Source organism: Halichoerus grypus, chromosome 3 (assembly GCF_964656455.1).
Source record: "Halichoerus grypus chromosome 3, mHalGry1.hap1.1, whole genome shotgun sequence".
NCBI lineage: Eukaryota > Metazoa > Chordata > Mammalia > Carnivora > Phocidae > Halichoerus > Halichoerus grypus.
Window position 1 is genome coordinate 83,156,743 of NC_135714.1, and position 20,609 is coordinate 83,177,351.

The following is a 20,609-nucleotide window of genomic DNA, read 5'->3' on the forward strand; positions in this document are numbered from 1 at the left end:
TTTCCAAATTAAACTTATCCCCCAAGTAAGATGGGGGCATTAATGCTAGTGAGAATATCAGTTTATATTTATTGTATGATGAGAAATAGGAAGGACGAGATGCCTCATTGTTAAAACCACTGATGGTTTCTTATATGTGAAATCACACTGAAAGTCTGTTCTACTTTATGAGAATTACTTTTAGTAGATTGTGTTTGACTTCTTCTTATGGAATTCCAGACATGATAAAAACATATTAATCCTTTTACCTCTTATGCTTACAGATACTCATTTCAAAGAACTCCCAACTCTTCTCCACTGTGCAGCGAAATTTGGTTTAAAGAACTTGGCTATTCATTTGCTTCAATGTTCAGGAGCAACCTGGGCGTCTACGATGAAAAATTTCGAGGGTTCAGATCCAACACATATTGCTGAAAGGCATGGTCACAAAGAACTCAAGAAAATCTTTGAAGACTTTTCAGTAAGGTTTTTTTTTTTTTTTCCATTTTATCTCTAGAACTCCTTATGAGTGTGTGTGTGTGTGTGTGTGTGTGTGTGTGTGTACATTGCCCTTTTGGAAATGATGCTACTGCTCAGCTAGAGTATAGTGTGTTTTGGTCCTGAGTCATTCACTGTGTTAAAAAGCATTTTGCAAGATAGGTCAACTTGTTTTAGTATCACTATAAACCAGCTCTGACTCCATGCTTCCTCCCCTAAATAGCCGTTTTTAAAACTTGTCTTTCTGGCTTCTATATAGCCTGTTCCATATTGAAGAGGAGATGATGAAAAGGCAATGAAAACCCATTACCTTTATTCTTTCATTCAAGAGTCTGAGTTAGACACTGTTAGGCTCATGAAATTAGATAATTAGGTTAAAGGAAAGCATTTTGATAATCATTCAAAGTTGTCCATAAAAAGTTAATTCATGTTACTTAAATTTGTTTCTCATATGTGATTCTTTTTCTCTCTCTGTTAAGTCCCGGGTCCTTATTACGTAGGTTGAAGCCCCAACTTTCAGAAGGATATTAGCTTAGAATTAGTAAGAATACAACCAGGGGAAGATTTTGAAGGAGGGGATACTACCTTAGTATATAGAATACACTTTGTGTTTTCATGATCAACTTTAGAAGAGCAATTATTTTCTCTTGTAACAAGAGAAATGTGTGTACATTTTGCTCAAAAAGTGAATTATGCTTCTGATGGCTCTTTGGAAAATGTAATAAGACAATAATTGTTTTGGTGAATATGTCAAAATTTGTCTTTGGATTCTCAGAAGATAAATAATTTTATTGTCAATGAACAGTTAATAAGGAACATTGAAACGCTGTGGGAAGCTTCTGGTCTTTTTAGCATTCATTCTGATTATTAGATTAAGTCAATGTAATATTGGACTTCTATAAACCGTTGGTATTTGTGGATTTCAGATGACAACCAATCTAACTTTTTCCACTTTTAAGAAATAGCAAAGTAGTTATCAGAATAGCATGGATATCATTCACAATGAATTACAATAAGAGATCTTTTGCTTGTATTTAAAATCAATACAGAAACAAATAAATAAACAAATATAGAAATAAAGTTTTGTAACAAAATTGAAAAGGTACCTTTTTTATTCCGTATCCTTCAAATTAGGAATAAAAATTTTTATTCCTAAAAAGATTTCAGACTGTGATTCTCACATATCTGATGAGTGCATTCATTTTACTAACTACTCTATAAAGTCATTGACTGGTGCAACATGGTATCTGTCTCAGGTAAGTCAATGAATCAATTCAGTCTTGAGCATATTTGCCTACAGTACTCTTGTGCAGGATATCTTGGTTGCCTGTCTCAATTCTCTACAACCCTATTCTCAAAATTTTAACCACTGGTGGACTTAAGTTAAAATTTCCTGTGAAAATCTTTAGCATCCAAGGTTACTTTCTACGATAAACCCTGATTTTCAAAGAGTAATGCTTTCACTTCTCATTCTCCAGTGAAGACTCAGCTTTTAACAGGTACAGCCCCATGCAAACTGCATGTGCCTCATAAGTAACATGGCACTAGATATAATGCCAGTAGATATGAACATAAGTTCAAAGATAGGATTTGATGGATATGGGAAATAATTTTCTTTTTCTCTCACATCATCTGGGTATTTGTACCTCTGCTCCTGCAGTAATAGCAACGATACAAGTTGATGGTATTATGGTATTATAATCTATAATAGTACTGGAAACATGAAAGAAGTGTAGGTGTTAATTAGATAACATTCTCAAAAAAAAAAAAAATGAAAGCTACTCATTCATAATGAAGAGATTCTGTTCATAGATTAGCATGGATAGCCTAGATAGCAATCATTGCCTTTAGGTCACTGTTCACTCTTTTATAATGGCTGCATTCTAATTTTGCAGTTATACTTGATCGTTATGCTATGAAATTTGTTAAGTGATTTTATATATTTTGTCTCTTTGTGAGCTGTTAACATTTTGCCAGAATGTCTATAGTAGACATTGCCATTATAGGTAGGATAGATCAATTACTTTGTAAATGTTCTGATGTCAATAAGGAAATGACAATAACAGTTATAAGGGACAGCAGTTTTATAAGGGAATATTATGGTTATGGATAATTAGGTGTAACAATTTTGTAAGCTACCAAAAACCTTTTTGAAAATGCGTGGTTAAGGAAAGAGGAACATATATTTTAGGTTGTGACACACATGGAAAAATGTGTTTCCTGTTGATTTATTTTTCTGATTATTCTTTTCATTATCAATTTTATTTAAAATAAATCCAAACATCTTATCTTCTTAGTGAAAGTATGCCATATAAACACACAGTGAGGGCGCCTAGGTGGCTCAGATGGTTAAGCGTCCGCCTTTGGCTCAGGTCATGATCCCAGGGTCCTGGGATCGAGTCCCGCATCAGGCTCCCTGCTCCTTGGGAGGCTGCTTCTCCCTCTGCCTCTCTCTCTCTATGTCTCTCATGAATAATATAAATAAAATCTTTAAAAAATAAATTAATTAAATAAATAAACACACATGAAATTTTATATCTAAATTATTGTAGCTAAGTCTTTTTAAGAGTATATCTAACAACAACAAAAAAAGAATACAATACATAATGCATATAACATACAAAATATGTGTTGTTTGACAGTTTATGCTATCGGTAAGGTTTCCAGTCAACAGTAGGCTATTAGTAATTAAGTTTTGGGGGAGTCAAAAGTTATATGTGGATTTTTGACTGTGTGGTGGGTCAGCATCCCTACCCTCCATGTTATTCAAGGGCCAATTGTATATGGAGATTTCCCAAAGATCTTTCTGTTATTGAATTTTAATTAAAATAAATTAAATTAAAAATTTCAAAAAAAGAGTATATCTAAATCTGGTAGAGAAAAAATGTACAATCTCATTATGCTACTATAATACTTTATTGTTTCTTTAATAATATTTACGTAGTTTTAATGTTATAATCACATTCTGATAAATCTAAGATTGTGACATAATGTGTTCAAACTTTCCATTACAAAAAACCTTTCCATTAACTATTGTTTCAGAATTATTGAAAGGAGTAGATATTCTTTCAGGTTTGAGGTTCACAATCCAATGAGCCATACTTCTGTACAGAAGAAATATATATTTTTAAATTCAAACATATTTTGCACCCAGCTGATTGGCTGATGTGTTCTATTCTTCCTAATCTCCCTTCAGTGAAACACTGTTAATTTTAAGATTTCACAGAGAATTACAACACAGTGTGTTTGGTCATCTCTGAATAAAATGGGTAGAAGGAAAAAGCAATTGTGATTTTTAAAAATACAGGAAAGAAAAGAGAACCATTGGCAAGCATTCATAAACAAACAAGTGCCCTATCTTAGTGAAACTATATGAATAATAAGGAAAAAGAAAAAAGGGGGGAAGCTTCAAATCACATCACTTACATTTCTTCATGACATTTTTCCTTTGAGAAGCTAATAATTTATACACAATATGTGAGCAGAATCTTTTTACTGTGAATGAATAGCTTTCATGTTTTGAGAACATTATCTAATTAATACCTACATTTCTTTTCATGTTTTCAGTACTATTATAGATAGTAATACCACATATTTCTAAAATCCATAAGGTCTTTCAAATAAATTACTCTATTTTCAGTTTCTGCCAATGTCTCCTGGGAGAATCACTCTGAAAGGTGGATGGACAAAGAGGATAAGGGTTGGTATTTAAATCTACAACCAAGTGTGAACCATGATTTACTTAAACTATCTTTTTTCTTCCACCACAGTGTTCACTTATGTAGTTTTATGTATATGTAAATAAGATCTTAATCATAAATCATTTTCATTAAAGTTTAGGAAACAGAAAATCAGCTTTCCATGCACTTTTTCTAGCTGGCTTTTCAGAAGGACTCTTCACTGGAAATCTTTCTCCTGCTCACATCTGTGATGAGATTTCTGTGACATCTTGCTCTCATTGACTTACCTCAACACTGCTCTTTGACCCTGTGGACAGTGGGCGTGTGTGTGCGCGTGCGTGCGTGCGTGCACGCATGACACAGAGAGAGAGGAGAGAGAGAGAGAGAGATTCTGTTCCTCTAGTGTCTGTCTGACAGACAATGACCCTGCACTTTTTTCCAAATGGTCCAGGGTTTGGAATGAAGATACAGAGGGTATATGTTGAAGCATGTTGAGAATCCCTTCATAAAGCAATGATTGACTGACTGGTATAGAGAAGCTATTATTCAGAAGTTAGCTATGTTTAGGCCAGTGAACATCACTCTTCTTGACTTTTTATATCTCTCAACCTTAGCATTGCTCACTTGGTGCTTTCTATACTATTTGTTCTCTAGTAGATTGCTCATTTAATTTAGTATGTATTACTATATACTAATTCAGTCTAAATAGCAGCATACCCCGCTTTGCCAATGTAGTTTTTCTTTCTTATAAGTCTAGAAGCAGATAATGGGCAATGGGTTCCCTTCCCCTTCCACTGTTAGGTGTACAGGAAGTGCTCAGCATGTATTTATTCATTGATGAGGCAGAAGGTAAGTGTCCAATTTAAGGGCTTGTTTGATCTCACTTACCCAACAATATCCTTAACTAGGTCCCATGATGTAAATAAAATAATTGGTCATATCTCTTTATATTCAGGATTTTTTTTTAAGTTAAGTTTTAGAGAATTCGTGGACAAATATCCCAACTGCTAACCTCAGCATATATTTTTAATAGGCCAGCCTACAATGAATTTTAAAATTCTGGCCTTTGTTCAATATTGATGTTCTGTTAGAACTGAAGAACCTGGAACAAGTCACATAACTGCACTCGACTGCACACATTACAAATTCATGTTTCAGTTACGCTTTTGGAACTACTTAGCAACCTCTTTCTAAAATCCCATTAAATGCATCATAGTGGCTATTACAGAATTTTACCCCTCTGCAAGTCTGCAAACCCAGGTTTAATGCCCTAACTCTGCAGCTCTAAACATCCTGTTAAACTCCCTCATCTCCTCTCTCTTGTTTGCCAAATTTTCCATTTTTCTCTACACATAGGGCCTTGGGATTCAGCCAGCTCTGGATTTGAATCCTGACTTCATCAAATACCAAGTTTGCATCCTTGAACAATCTCTTTGCTTTCTCTTGGCTTCAGTTTCTTTATCTTCAGATGGAAAAAAATAATTCCTTACAGGGTGTTTTTAGGACCTGATGAAATAAATGTGAAAGTATTAAATACATAGTAGATCCACAATAAATGATATTGCATTCACCTTATTTCCTTGGATTGATTGTTGTTTATATCAATTTTAGTTCTCCCCATTAATCATACTGTCTCTTCCTTTTGCATCATTAATCTCTCCCATTATACTGACTCTTCCTTGAACAAACATGTTCAAATATACACATATACACATGCGCATATACACACACAGGCACACACACACTCCCAACAGCTCCGCTTTCTCTTCAGTTTGTTTTTCAATATCAGAATTAACTGATATAATTAACAGAATAATAGCTCTTCATTTCACTCTGAAGCTGCTCTGTCAAAGGCTTAATACTCTAGCATAGATCAGACCCATTGGATTCCTCTTAGGTGTCCTTTGGCTCAGGCTTTGGCATGGGTTTCCCTGACCCTGCCATCTTCCTAAATCTCCACTGACCCCTTGTGAGTTTCTTCTCTTACCCCAACAGCTAAAGTTCTTCCTATACAATCTTTTCTTATGACCGATAAATAAGTCATTGTCTTTAACTTGGGCCTTTCCTCTGACTTAAGACTCCAGTTACAGTTTGCAAACATCGTTATCTTTGATGTATTTGCTTCAGACGTGGGCAGTCTCCAGTATCCTAACAAGGGTCACACCCCTACTTGTGGTGGCTAGATGGTATTTAAAGTCTCTTGCAACCTTATGTTTTTATAATCATTTGTCTTCTAATCTCTTAGAAACCTTCCAAACGAGTTCTTTTGTTTTTCTCTGGCTTCATTAAAACCAATTAGCTTGTGTAGAACAGAATAGTCTCGAGCTGTCACTTACATGCCTGCTGGTCAAAAGGAAATGCAATTTCAGTGAGTACAAAATTAATCACAAATGTTAATTGGAGCAATCAGTATTGACACCATAGCTTTAGAGAGTAGACCTCATGACATAAACACAATGATATTATGCTTTCAGAATGAAAGTATACAAAAGCAAGTGAACTGAAATTTCATTGGGAAAATATGAGTCTTGAAAAGTCTTATCTATTAATTGGTTTGAATTTCAGTCATTCTTGATGGTTGAGGATACAAAAAGGTGTATAATGTAATTCAGTGTAGACAGGGTATGTACTTTTCTATTGGTATTATGGCATGGTTTCTACTTTATATAAAGCCCTCTCCAAGGTCAGATTACATATGAGAAAAATACAGAACCATATATATTTTTTTAAAAAGAATATTCATCAAATATCATAGCTCTGTGCCAAGCAGTATGATTTCTTCATTCTTCTTATGTAGCAACACCTTCCTTGTGATATATATGGATGTGAGAAATTAAAGATTATGTCTGACTTATTTTGCCTCCAAAAATATAAAAGAAAAATAGATGGTACCAGTTGAAGACTAAATCTTGGGTTTGTTTTAAATAAATTAATCAACTTTCACTTGACCTGGGAAATCAATAGTCTCTTTAAATTTAGTTTGGCAAGTCAACTCATTGACTTATTCAACAAAATTTACTGATACCTATTAGGTATTGTTCTAAACACTGGGAATTCAAAAACAGACCAAAACTCCTGTCGTCATAGAATTTAAACTCTAATGGGAAATAAAAGACCATAAACAGTAATTAGTATATTTAATGTGTCAGATGGACATTAGTGTTTAACACATTGTGTTGGGTGGTATGTAGGGGGAGATTTGGGCGGCAAATTTGAAATGAGTAGTGGAGAAGTCCTCACTGTAAAGGCAGTCTTTGGGTAACAACTGGAAAGCTATGAAAACCATGCAGATATCTGGAGGGAAACTGTTCCAATAAGGGAAAACCAGCACAGCAAATGCAAAGCCCTGGAGGTGGATGTGCCTGGCATGTCCATGAAAGAGGAAGTTGCCCGGTGTTACTGAAGCAGACTAAATGAGATAGAAGGAGAATAGTAATAGGGTCAGAAAGGTCACAAAGGCCAGTATCTGTAGAGTGGTGTGGGCAACGGCAAGGATTCTGGAGGATGAAAACCATTAAGGAATTCCAAAGAGAGGTATGACAAGTTCTGATTGACTCTCTGGCTGCTACTTAGACAACAGACCGTACAGGCAAGAGCAGGAGGGATACGAATGATACGTGTGTATGTACATTTACACGTGAATATATATTTCTCCTTAAAAATTAATCATAATAAAAAGTCTTTCCAAATATTGAAAAGATGGAACAGTGATTCACTGGGAGAACAGAGAGATTAAGTATTTTCTAATGATGCATGAGCGCCATGATACTTTGGGAAGGATTCTGGTAAATATTTTACTCTTAGTTTGTCCCAAGTATGTCTTATTAGCTGTGTGTGGAAACAAGTGTAAAGCATATTCTATATCAGACATACATTCCCTCCAAGGGGTTAGGAATCTCAGGTGAAAATCATGTAGGGGAGGAGACACACACGCAGCCTTCCGCTGGGATGAGCGTCTTAAGAGAGAAAGGGAGCTGCCAGGGGTAAAAATCAGAGCGTTTTCATCTGTCAGACATTAATGTCCACTCTCATTGACAAATCTGAAACTCAGATCCTCAATTTTAGCCTGTGGCTGAGACTTCAGCCTAAACAAGAACATCTCTGCCTTTATTAGTGTTTAATTTGCTTTTCTCTGTACTGCCCAGTCCACTTATTCAAATCTGGCTCTCACTAAAATATCAGTAAGCCAATTAATCCATTTCCTTAATGAGAACTCTCTATTACAAGAATGGTTACTGCATAGATTTATATTGAATCTATCAATCTTGCATTTGGTGGGGAGAATGCCAATTATCCGAGCAATCTGGTTCATTACCGCAGTATTGGACCGCGTTGCTGAACAAGCCTGCAGTCGATTACAATAGCATCGTGGGAGTGGGGAGGGCTTGGAGTTGATTGTTTGTTGAAGACCTATTACATATGTGGTTGGGCTAGAAGCTCTATGCACATTTCCCTGTTACGTGTTCTCCACTACTCTCTGAGGGACTGCTACTTTTTATTTTATATATTTTGGGAAACAGAGGCTCATAATTTGGAGAGTCAGTGAAATTTGGATCCAGAATCTTCATTAGATGGCTTCCAAAAGAGATGGCTAGCCATAAAAATAAGAACCTACTAACTTTAGGGTCTCACTATGTGAATTCTGTAATGATTAGAATGGTTCTTCCCAATTTTAGCATAGACTATAAAAGTGGAAGAGAAAGGGAATGGATTTTGTATCAGCACAAAGGGAGCCAGAATGATCTAAATTTTAATAATAAATACTCACTGAGCGAGCCAGGTCCTCACCTCCAATCTGCTTATGCTCTCTGCCCTTGGCATTCCAACCTTATACCCATATAATGCTTCTAAATAGAATGTGACCTCATTGTTATATTGTTATCATTATAATCACTCCCCCATATTTATTGAGCACTTATTCTGTATCTGACATAATAGGATTGTTAGAGGAGGGAAGGAGAACAGAGAAAACTCTGTACTTTTGTTTTTCTCTGAAATCCACTTCATTAAATATCAGAATGTTATAAGTTTCAAATTATGTATATGAAAGGCCTTTGGAATTTATAAAGCTTATCATGATTTTTAAACTTCCCCCTGAACATAATTTAATATTTCAATCAGTTTGTGAGTTATTTTTTTTTTTAAAGATTTTATTTATTTATTTGAGAGAGAGAGAATGAGAGAGAGTGAGTACATGACAGGGGGGAGGGTCAGAGAGAGAAGCAGACTCCCCGCTGAGCAGGGAGCCCGATGCGGGACTCGATCCAGGGACTCCAGGATCATGACCTGAGCCGAAGGCAGTCGCTTAACCAACTGAGCCACCCAGGCGCCCGTGAGTTATTTTAATACTTAGCATTTTATAGTTTTAAAAATTACATTACATATATGACACATGAATAGTCCATAGTATGATTTTTTTTCTTACCTGTTTAAGATATCACTCCTGAAGTAAATGCAGCAAATAATATTCATCAAATTTCCTTTTAAACAGGTTATACTGTAACATTCCCTCAAACAGAGAATGAATATGTTTATTATGTTTTATTTTAGTGTGTCTTCTACTTAGTAAGTCAATAGAGGTTTTCAGTTCCCAGAAAAACTTAAATCGTCATAATCTGTGTAGTAGAGATTGGCATTTAGCAACATTAAGCCAATGCTGTTAGCCCTTCCTGGTGCTTATATTCTAATTAGTTATGGAGAGATAGTAGATGAATAAACAAACAAGGTAATTTCAGAAGGTGATATATGCTATGAATATTTTTAATTAAATAAATAAAATTCAATTTAAATCTAGTTATAAAAAATGGAAATTTGTCACATTATGCTTAATATCATATGTGTTATATAGACCTCCACTGAATACTAGATCATGATATCTTCATAACATAATCATGTGTTAATATAATTCATGTATTAACAAATTCAAGCCTAGAATCTATTTCCTTTATCACACTCTCAGTTTGGTAACAGTACATCAGAGTTTATAATTACATATTAATGTATGTGGATATGTGTTTAATATCTGTCCCACAGAACTGCAAATTCCACAAAAGTGTACGTTTGTTCACCAATGTATCTGCCATACCCACACAGTGGTTGTCTCAGTAGATGCTCTCTCACACACATACATACCTATATGTACATTTTATGTATTTGTTCCATAAAAAAGAATTGTTTCTACAAATATTAAGAATGTACTTTATGCTGGATATTAATATATTTACAGTAATACAAGACAGACAAGTCATTCCTCTCATGAGCTCACATTTAAATGGAGGAATAAAGAATAAGTATTCTTTGTTATCTGTCCTTCAGAATTCTACCATAAACTTTGCCCCCTATATCCAATCTCCAACAAACAGTTAAGTACTTTGGAAAAAAGAACAGGTTAGTGTCAGAATCAGTAATAACAAAATTAGCAAAATGTTAGACAGAATTTGCTATGTACTGATAGACGTTTTACTGCTTTATGATAAAAGCTATGTTTTATTACCCCCATTTCACAGATAAAGGAATGTAGCATAGAGTGATTAAGTGACTGCCCAAAGTCACAGAGCTAGCAAGCAGTAGAGCTGAGGTTTGGAATTCAGGCAGGGTAGCTCTAGCTTGTGTGCTTTAACACTGCACTAGACTGTATCTCAATACTTCAGAAAGGCACACATAACCTTTTTTTAGTGTTTTCTCTATCAGCTTATCCCACTATAAATCTAACAGAAGACCTTTCTGCATAAAATTTTTGTAGTACATTACATACAATTCAATGCAAATGGAAGTCTTGGTCCAAATTCAGTTTCACCTGTGCTCCATGCAGATGGACTAAAAGCACCTTTAAAAATACAGAAAAAGAAAAGACCAAATTCTAGTTTTAAGAGGTCAAATTAGCTAATGGCCTTTTTATCACTATAGTTTTATCACTATAGTTTTACTGACTCTCAAGAGTATTTGATGGTTACTTTTATGTTGACCTGACTGGACAATGGGTTGCCTGGATATTTGATCAAATATCAAGTCGGTTGTCTGCAAGGGTGTTTTTGGATGAGATTAACATTTGAATCGATAGACTGAGTAAAGCATATTGCTCTTTTTAATGAGTGTGGGCCTCATCCAATCTGTTGAAGTCCTGAACAGAACAAAAAGACTAAATCTCCTTTAAACTAGGACTTCGGCTTTTTCCTGCCTTTGAACTCAGACTGAGACATTAGTTCTTTCTGAGTCTTAAGCCTGCTGGCCTTTGCCCTGGAGCTACACCATTGGCTCTCCTGGGTTTCCAACTTGCTGACTCACCCTGCAGATCTTGGGGCTTTCCAGAACTGTGAGCCAGTTCTGTATAATAATTATCTGCCTATATATATATATATATATATACACACACACACACACACACACACACACACACACATCATGTTGTTGGTTTTGTTTCTTTTGGAGAACCCTGACTAATACAAGTATTCATTTTATTTTAAATTTCTTTCTATGATTTATTTTTTTTTCTCAATCACTCAATGGTACAAATCAAGATGAGGCAATAATCTGAGTGCTAGATTAATCCTGTCATGTTGCTGTTTGCTACTGGGGATGAAACCAGTTATTGAGTCTTTCTCATGAGGAGAGAGAGCTGGAGTGCCAGAGATGAAGCAAGAGATACACAGAGCCCCAGAAGGCAGAAAGACAAAAGCAGACAGATGGGCCTCAGACGAAGCAATAAAAATCCATAACAATTCAGGAGTAGGTAACTAAAATTGTTCTAGGGAAATATCATGAGAATCAGTTAAAATGTTTCCTTAAAAGAAAATGCAATCTTTGTATTGGTTTTCACGTAACTCCTAGGAGGTGTTTGGGTACACAGGCAAACATACTTTGGTGCCTGAAGAGTCTTACTGTCAATAGGTGGATGAAGGATGGGCCTGAACAAAATGCTAGTAGACCTCTCTTAAGAAATACTAGCAAAAGGGGGTGCCTGGGTGGCTCAGTAGGCTAAGCATCCAACTCTTGATTTCTGCTCAGGCCATGATCTCAGGGTTGCAAGATCAAGCCCCACATTGGGCTCCATGCTCAGCAGGAGGTCTGCTTGAGATTCTCTCTCTCTCCTTTTCCCTCTGCCCCTCACCCCACTTACATGCTCTCTCTCTGTCTCTCTCTCTCAAATAAATAAATGAAATCTTTAAAAAAGAAGAAATACTAGCAAAAGATTTCAGGTAATCACACTATAACCTCAGTAAACATAGAATTCAGCTTTTTTCCATATTCTCTCTGATTTCCTTAACCCTTTGACAAGTAGATATGTTAAACAGAATTTAAATAATGGCCATATTATATGTTTCTATAAGTGTGTGACTATGTCTGTATAGATAATCCCTGACTTATGATGGTTTGACTTAGAGTGATTCAGTTTAATGATTTTTTGACTTTACAGTGATGAGAAAGTGATATGCATTCAGTAGAAAGCATATTTCAAATTTCGAATTTGGATCTTTTCCCGGGCTAGCAATATGCAGTACAATACTCTCCCATGATGCTGGTGTCAGGGAGCAAGCATCCCTGTCCCCTTCAAGGGTTCTTCTAGCTGGACTGAGTCCAGTTGACCTGAGACAGATTAACAGGAGAAAATCAGATTTAACAGTATACATATGGGAAATCCACACAGCCATGGGAATTCCAGAGACAGTCAGGCAAAATGAGGTATACATGTCATTCTGAACTAAAGGAAAGGGGGTAAGAGTCTGGGATTTCATAAGAAAGAAATGCACTTTGCAGGGTAATAAGAAGAGCAGATGTTTGGTAATTAGATGTTTGCCATGCCATACACATTCAGATCATTCAGATAAAATTTATCTCTGTTAATAACCCTTATTCTGGGAAAGACTCCCAATTTAGATTTTTCTATGTAATCAAGGGAGGGACAGATTTTCCCTTGAGCCCACAGGGTCTCAGTTGCCTTTGGCTCAAAATAATCCACATGCCAAATTGGTGCATTCTGGGGGGACCTGTCCTGAACCCCTTTACTGGGTAGTGGCAGTAAACCATAGCTCCCAGTCAGCCGTGCCATGACAAGCATGAACAACCAACACACTTAAAACAATTCTGTGCCCGTGTAGCCATTCCAATTTTTCACTTTTAGTATAATATTCAATGTTTCATGAGATGAATTCAACACTTATTATGAAATAGGCTTTGTGTTAGATGATTTTGCCCAATTGTAGGCTAATGCAACTGTTCTGAGCATGTGTAAAGTAGGCTAGGCTAAACTAAGATGTTTGGTAGGTTAAGTAGACTGAATGCATTTCTGACCTATGATCTTTTAAACTTATGATGGGTTCATTGGGATGTAACCCCATCATAATTCAAGGAAGATCTGTATGTATGTTTGATAAAAGATAAACTGAGGCATAGTAAACATTTTAATAGTTTATTTGAGCAAAATTTATTGGAATCAGGCAGTGCCAAACCAGAAGTGGTTAGGAGCTCTCCACTGACAGGAGCTGGGGGAGAGATTTTATAGAGAAAAGTGAAAGCCGAGCAAGGAAATTATTGATTGGCTGTAGCCTAAAGTTTAGTCAGCTGTTTGTCATTCGTTGTCCATGGGTTTTGATTTTGTACTCTTGAGGCATTTACAGACTTAGATTTTGGTTTGCCAAAAGTAGGCCACCATGACAGGAGAGCCACTTCAGTCTAATGGCACCCTTGTTTAATTAATTTAATTTATGTGTTCATAAAATTTCTCTCAGTTCCACTGACTTGAGGTCAGAATTTTGACTTTCCTAAGGGGACTTTTTTATGGTTTCATATTAGTTATTCTACAGTAATTCCATTTTCTTAAATATTTATAAATTAAATACTATAACAAATTATAGTATGTCAGAAAGTGGAGGGCACCATTTTGTGAGGCCCAACTGTCACCACAGAGCACAGCTTAAACAGCTTCTGAAAATAGAACTGAAGATGAAACTATAGCTGATGTTGTAATGCGTATCATCCACTAAGTGGCTGTTTCCTACGTTAATGAGATGTCTTTCTTCTGTGTCAGTAACATTTTCGCACTTCTGAAAAAAGAAATAAGGTGAGACCACCCATTCTTCTGGGAAATATGTACATCTCCTAGAGGAGATAAAACATTTTCAAATAGAGTTAAGCCTATCCCTCAAACATAGATGAGAGGCAGAACAATAGATTTTGCGAATGGGCAAAAATTACAGGATAAGACTAAATATGAAGTTATGTGATAAGAATCATCATTAAAATGGATCTAGTAAAGATGTTTATATAGGGCTGTCTGATATTATTGTACTCTTTTTTCTGTGATTTTGAAATAGCCTATGCTGTGGAGATACCATAATATCATCTGTAGACTGTACCCTGAAAAATATTCTTGCCTCCCCCAATATATGGTATAAATCAGTTACATCAAAAACCCTGTTTCCCTTGAAATGCAAGCATGAGTTCTAGACACACAAATGTCATGAATCATTGGCAAGGGGTGATTGTGAAATTTATCAAAAACAATGGCCCATGGTGGGACTAGGGCTATAGAAAGGGAGATTATTTGGAGAAACTAATGGACACAAGATTTAAGAATTTTATTTATGTTGGAGTAACAGTAGCATATTCAATGATCAGAGAAGAAAGGGGAAAAAAAGTAAGAAAAGTAAGAAAAAAACCAAAAAGGTTAAGCATGAGAGTACCCACGAAGAGTAATTTCTTTTGCAGAGAAAACAAGTCATTGAAAGAAAAGCATATTGAAGAGGTGCAAGGTTTTATATGGCTGTAGCATTGGCACTTTTGACCTAATACAAAACGCTATTATATCTGTACCTTAATAAGAAAGGTGAGTGTTTCTCAGTGTTTTCCCAGCAGTTCTCACTGCTATGTTGCAGCCTCTTCACAAGTATATCATCATATTTTGATCCACATGTATTTTAAAAAATAACTTAGCATATCTAATGTTATAGTGATGATTGTCAAAAAGAATAGTGAGCTAGGTAGCACAATGTAAATAGAGACAGAAACAGCTTATTGCAAAAATAAGAGTGAAAGAAGTAACATCAAGTATGTAGCAAGAGAAGGTCAAGTATTTATTGAAAGAGTGACAATTCTGCCTTCCAAGTTTAGTGGAAAGTGTCCAGGACAGAAAACAATTCTACTCAGACCTCATGACAGTGCTGAAAGGCTACCAAATGGATGGTATCATGACTGTGGACTTTTATAAACTCTGCGAGACACTGACACTCAGCAGTCAGGATTCTCTTGTAATTATTGCTGGCTTGTTTAGAGTGATTTGAGTCTTTTCATCCATTCTAGTTGGCTGCCAAAAAGCTGGTATCTCACAGTTTGTCTCACTGCAGCCACATAAATACTGTGAACTCTGCCTTAGGGCCTGGATACCACCAGCAAGCTGCCCGGTATAAATGTGAAGCCAAGAGCCAAAAGCAGAGGAATGGGCATGGGGCGTGGGATTGCTTATTGGCAGAAAGAAGGCCAACCATGTATTAGCATTAACTAAGGTAAAGCTTCCAGATTGAATTATAAAAGCCTTCGTTAGCAGTTTAAAGGGTATATGCTAAGCCTTTTGAAACAGTTTTGTATTCAACAAATGAGACTGTGGCCCTACAACTTCCTTTTAAAATGGGTCATTCAGTATCTCTCTACTCAGTAGTAACTGGATGAGTAGGCTGAGTTGTATATGTGATATGCTTACAGGCTGCAACAGGGAGGAGTAAAGGGAAAATGATTTAATGGCTGTTATCTTTGAAGGAAATGAAAATTTTAAGCAGTGAAAGCTTCCACCACATGTATCCCAAGTAAATTCTAGAAATCAGAACTACCTCTTTTGTTTTATGTTTATGAAGAGACTTTCAGATGTTGTTTCTGTCAAAACAAGACAATCACCACATCAAAAATCAATGATGTATTGTATGGTGACTAACATAACATAATAAAATTAAAAAAAAAAAAAAAAGACAATCAAAGGTTGGTGTAGCCAGTGACCTTATGGCCATAGCTTATAAACAACCAAAACCAAAACAAAACCACTAGCTCACCTTCAAACTCTGAGAACAATTCATCCCTGAGTTAATGATTCCATTTGTGGTACCATAACAGGCTCTCTTGTGCTGTACTGATACTAGAATGCCATTTTCAAACAACTTTGCTAGGTCACCTCTTCCAAAGTACATACATATTTGCCAATACCATAGTTCTTCATTACATTCTTATTTTATGGGCAGTGTTTACCCACCTTTTTTCATAATCAGGACCATGGCTAATTCCCTCTCTTTCTTCTGGAACTTACTGAAATGTCATCTCAATGAGGTCTACTCTGACCCTCTGCTTGAACTGCCAACCCCAATCCCTCCTTCACCTGGCGTTCCAATTCACCTTTATGTTGCTCAACTTTTCTTTTTTTCTGTAACACTTACCACTTTCTGAAATACTACATAGCAGTATTAATTGTCTGCCCCCACCCTACCTGAGAAGATACGTATTATGAGGACGGGGATCTTTGTTTTGTTTTTATGGCATGAAAAATCTAAAGTTGAAGAAAGCAGAGCACTTAAATTAACATATTAAAATTGAACACCCACGCTAAAATTCTAAAAGCAAAGCAATGAATAACTTATAAGAAAAGTTCTTAAGGAGTCAATCAGGAAAACATCTGGGTCAGAAAATTGCCTTGTGAGTGTAAATTAAAATATAAATCTTGCTGTGGTCTGTTAATTTTCTGAGAAATACATTTGGTTCATTAGTGGGGCACTGGGACTACTCATTAGCTGAGTAGAGAGAAATATACCATCAATACCTTAGCCCAATGCCCATAATCTATTTTTTGAGAAGATATCTATTTTAATTTTTGAAATTTATCAAGACAAAAGGGTGAGAGGAAAAAGGGCTCTGCCTTGAATTCAACACATTCAGTTTATCATCAAATGCCATTGAAAATACTATATAACATCATAATTGATAGAACCTGTCATATTTCCCTCAAGTAATTAGTTTAAGGAGGCCTTTAGGGAATATATGAAACATGGATCAAACCCTGTCACTACAGTCATACTAAAAAGTTCAATCACCAGGAAAAACAAACAAACAAACAAACAACCCTGACAACACATATATCAGGCACAATTAAGTGAATGGTATAGAGCCCTTGGGGAACATCCATCCATAACAGCCATTTCCTGCATTGAGTAAAGACTAATCATACTGTATTCCAAAGCTGGTCCTTAAGACCTTTGCATGCAGAGTAGGAATGTGTTCTCAGTTCATACCCCCATGTTTTCTAAAATTATACACAGCATCTTATAGTCAGTCCTCAAATTATTTTATTATTTTATTTTTTTAAGATTTTATTTATTTATTTGACAGAGAGAGAGAGAGATAGCGAGAGACAGAGAGAGAGCACGAGCAGGGGGAGCAGCAGAGGCAAAGGGAGAAGCAGGCTCCCCGCTGAGCAGGGAGCCCAATGTGGGGCTCAATCCCAGCACCTAGGGTCATGACCTGAGCCGAAGACAGATGCTTAACTGACTGAGCAACCTAGGTGCCCTCAAAATATTTTACACTATATTCAGTCAAAACTCATCTCTCCCTACTTCCAGGAATAACATGGCCTGAGTTTCTTCATCCCATGTTCCTAAAATCACAGGCCAAGCAAGTAAATAGTAATTACCGGCTCTCTCTACATGAGATGTATCCTTTCCTGAAATATTATGCACTGAAATCCTAATCTTTTGCTGAAATCCCCATTCTTTCAATATTTTGAATTTATATCATTTTTATTGGCTTGACAAGAGTAACTTTCCTTCCCAAATGGGTTCTGCAAGGGCCTCTGTCCCTACCTGTAACTTCTATACCTGCTGCCTTCTAAATTTTACAACATTCTTTTGTGGGATAAAGCATTGTCATTTGGGTTCTGTGGCAGGTAAACCTTATAGTAATCCTAAAAAGCTACTTCTGACTACCTATTATAAGATAGCCTAAAATGTGATATTAATTTCTTGAACTACATTCATTTTTCCTTACTAGTTGTGGTAGGGTAATTACCACTAAATATAGCAACAGACAAATTTTTATGGCATAATACAGTATGTAACACATATCACATATTCAACATAGGTTGGCAGGGTTGGAGAGAGGTATCCATCCTACACAATAACACAGAAATTTAGGCTAATGCGTGCTACACCGTCTAATACCAGCAGTACATGGAAACTTGACTTCTGAAGTCCCAATCTCAGGAGAACAGAGAGGTGGAGGATTAGAGACCTGGGCTCTTTGCTTCTGCTAGAAGTGACTGACCTCACTTCCTTTCACAAATCATTGGCCAAAACAGTCACATGGCCCCAACCCAACTACAAGGAATTTTGAGAAATGTAGTGGAATGCATGGAATATTTGGTAAGAACTCTCTTTGCCACACGTTTCGCACATCAGCTATCGGCACTAACTTAGAATAGATCAAACTTCAAACCACGTAATTTCAAGAAAAATACATTTTAATGTGTCCAGATATTCTGAAGGCATAAGAATATATAAAATAGAATTCATCAATAAGAAAGTAATTTTCAAGAATAACACTAAAATCACAAAATTGATCTCCTCTGACAAGCTAGCTTCTTTGATGCTACTCATAAGTCTTCTAAATGACACAATTAACTTGAGCAAGAGTGAATTCAACTGGTACTTTCCTTCTTGACCATTGGGTGAGTCCATAAACCAAGCTACATAGAGCTTGTTCATCTGTTGTCAATTTGCTTCAATTTGTTTCTTTGATTATTGCCCCTAAGAGATGTGTTCTTTCAGTTTCCCTCCCCTGCGCATCATTATGAAGCATTCACATAGTTCTCTAGATAAATGAATGTAATTAGAATGATTAATGTTCCGTATATTAAAAATTGCAATGGCAAGGACTTTTCACTGTTCTAGGTAGAAAAAAAGTGATATATAAAGTTATTTTATTTAGTTTTTTAAAAAATAAACTTTATATTTAAGAATACTTTTAGATTTAAAGACAAGTTGTAAAGATAGTAGAGTTCCCCTATACTCCCCACCCAGTTGTATTCTCTATTAACGTTCTACATTATTATAGTATATTTGTCCCAATTAATAAACCAATACTGATATATTACCATTAATATACTTTATTCGAACTTTTATATTTCCTTAGTTTTTACCTAATGTTAATTTTCTGTTACACAGTCCCGTGCAGGATACTACATTGCATTTAGTTGTCATGTCTCCTTAGGCTCCTCTTGGCTATTACAGTTTCTCAAACTTCCCTTGTTTTTGATGACTTCTCTGTGAAAGAGTACTGGTCAGGTATTTTGTAGAATGCCCCTCAAGAGGGACTTGTCTAATGTTTCTCTCATTATTAGACTGAGGTTATGGGTTTGGGAGAGGAAGACCACAGAGGTGGAGTACCAGTCTCATCACATCACACCAAGTCAACAGAACAGACTGTCAGCGGGACTCACTACTGCTGTCATCCTTGTACGCATGGCTGGGGCAGTGTTCCTTAGGTTTTACCACTGTAAGGGTGTTTCCCTACCCCCACTTCATGCTGTCCTCCTTGAAAGGATATCACTACGCACAACCTCCACTTAAGGGGTGGGGATTTATGTCTCACTTCTTTTTTCAAACCCTAATCCTGGCCAAAGCCTCCCACCCCAGTCGATCATAGTGTGGTGGCAGCTCACCTCCAGGGAATGGCCAGGTTTCTATGCCCTACTTCCCTGAGAGGTACATAAGTGTGCAGAATTCTTCTGCACAGGCTAATTGCCTATTCTACCTCCATTTACTTATTTTTATGCAATCATTTATTTATATCAGAATGGACTTGTAGATGTTTATTTTATATTTTGAGTTATAATCCAATACTATGTTATTTTGTTGCCCAGATTGTTCTAGCTTTGGCCATTAGGAGCTGTTTCAGTTGGTTTCTTTGTCGCTTTGATGAACCCATCATTATGGGTTTCTTTTTTTATACTTTTTTACTTTTTGGCACTATAGTTTGTATAATGTCTTCTATATTTCCCACCCCTGACCTAGTATCAGCCATTTCTCAAGGAGCTCTGGTTCCTTTTGTTGGAGAATGGTATTAGAAATCAAGATTTGAGAACAATCCATTGCTACTGGGTTAGCATTCCTTCTAAGCCCTGTTAGCTGACAAAGCAAAGAAAGCTAGGAGTTTTTCATTCAGTTTTGACTGAGGTCACCCTCAGGTTTACTGGGATTCCCAACAATCCTAGTCTGGAATAAAAGATTTTTCCTTCTTATCTGAATTACTTTGACAGTTGTGGAAACCTGCAAGAGGATAAGAAGAACTTCCAGTTCTGAAAAATAAATGTGGAAGTCTTGTCCTGGAGGAGAGTGTCCTCTATTTATTAGAAGTGTAAGGTGGGACTATGTATAAAGCCAGTATTAAAAGTGTGAAAAGTGTGATAACTGTATGTATATATACTAT

At 36.2% G+C, this 20,609-nt stretch overlaps 1 protein-coding gene across 3 annotated transcripts in view; it reads left to right on the plus strand.

The window, feature by feature from the left end:
- The window catches only part of BANK1 (B cell scaffold protein with ankyrin repeats 1), a 307,010-nt gene that overhangs the window by 160,684 nt on the left and 125,717 nt on the right, over positions 1 to 20,609 (plus strand). For all 3 annotated transcript variants that reach the window (XM_036095806.2, XM_036095807.2, XM_036095808.2), the window contains one exon: positions 264 to 460. In XM_036095806.2, the coding sequence (XP_035951699.2) occupies positions 264 to 460 (197 nt within the window). The remainder of the gene's footprint in view (positions 1 to 263; positions 461 to 20,609) is intronic.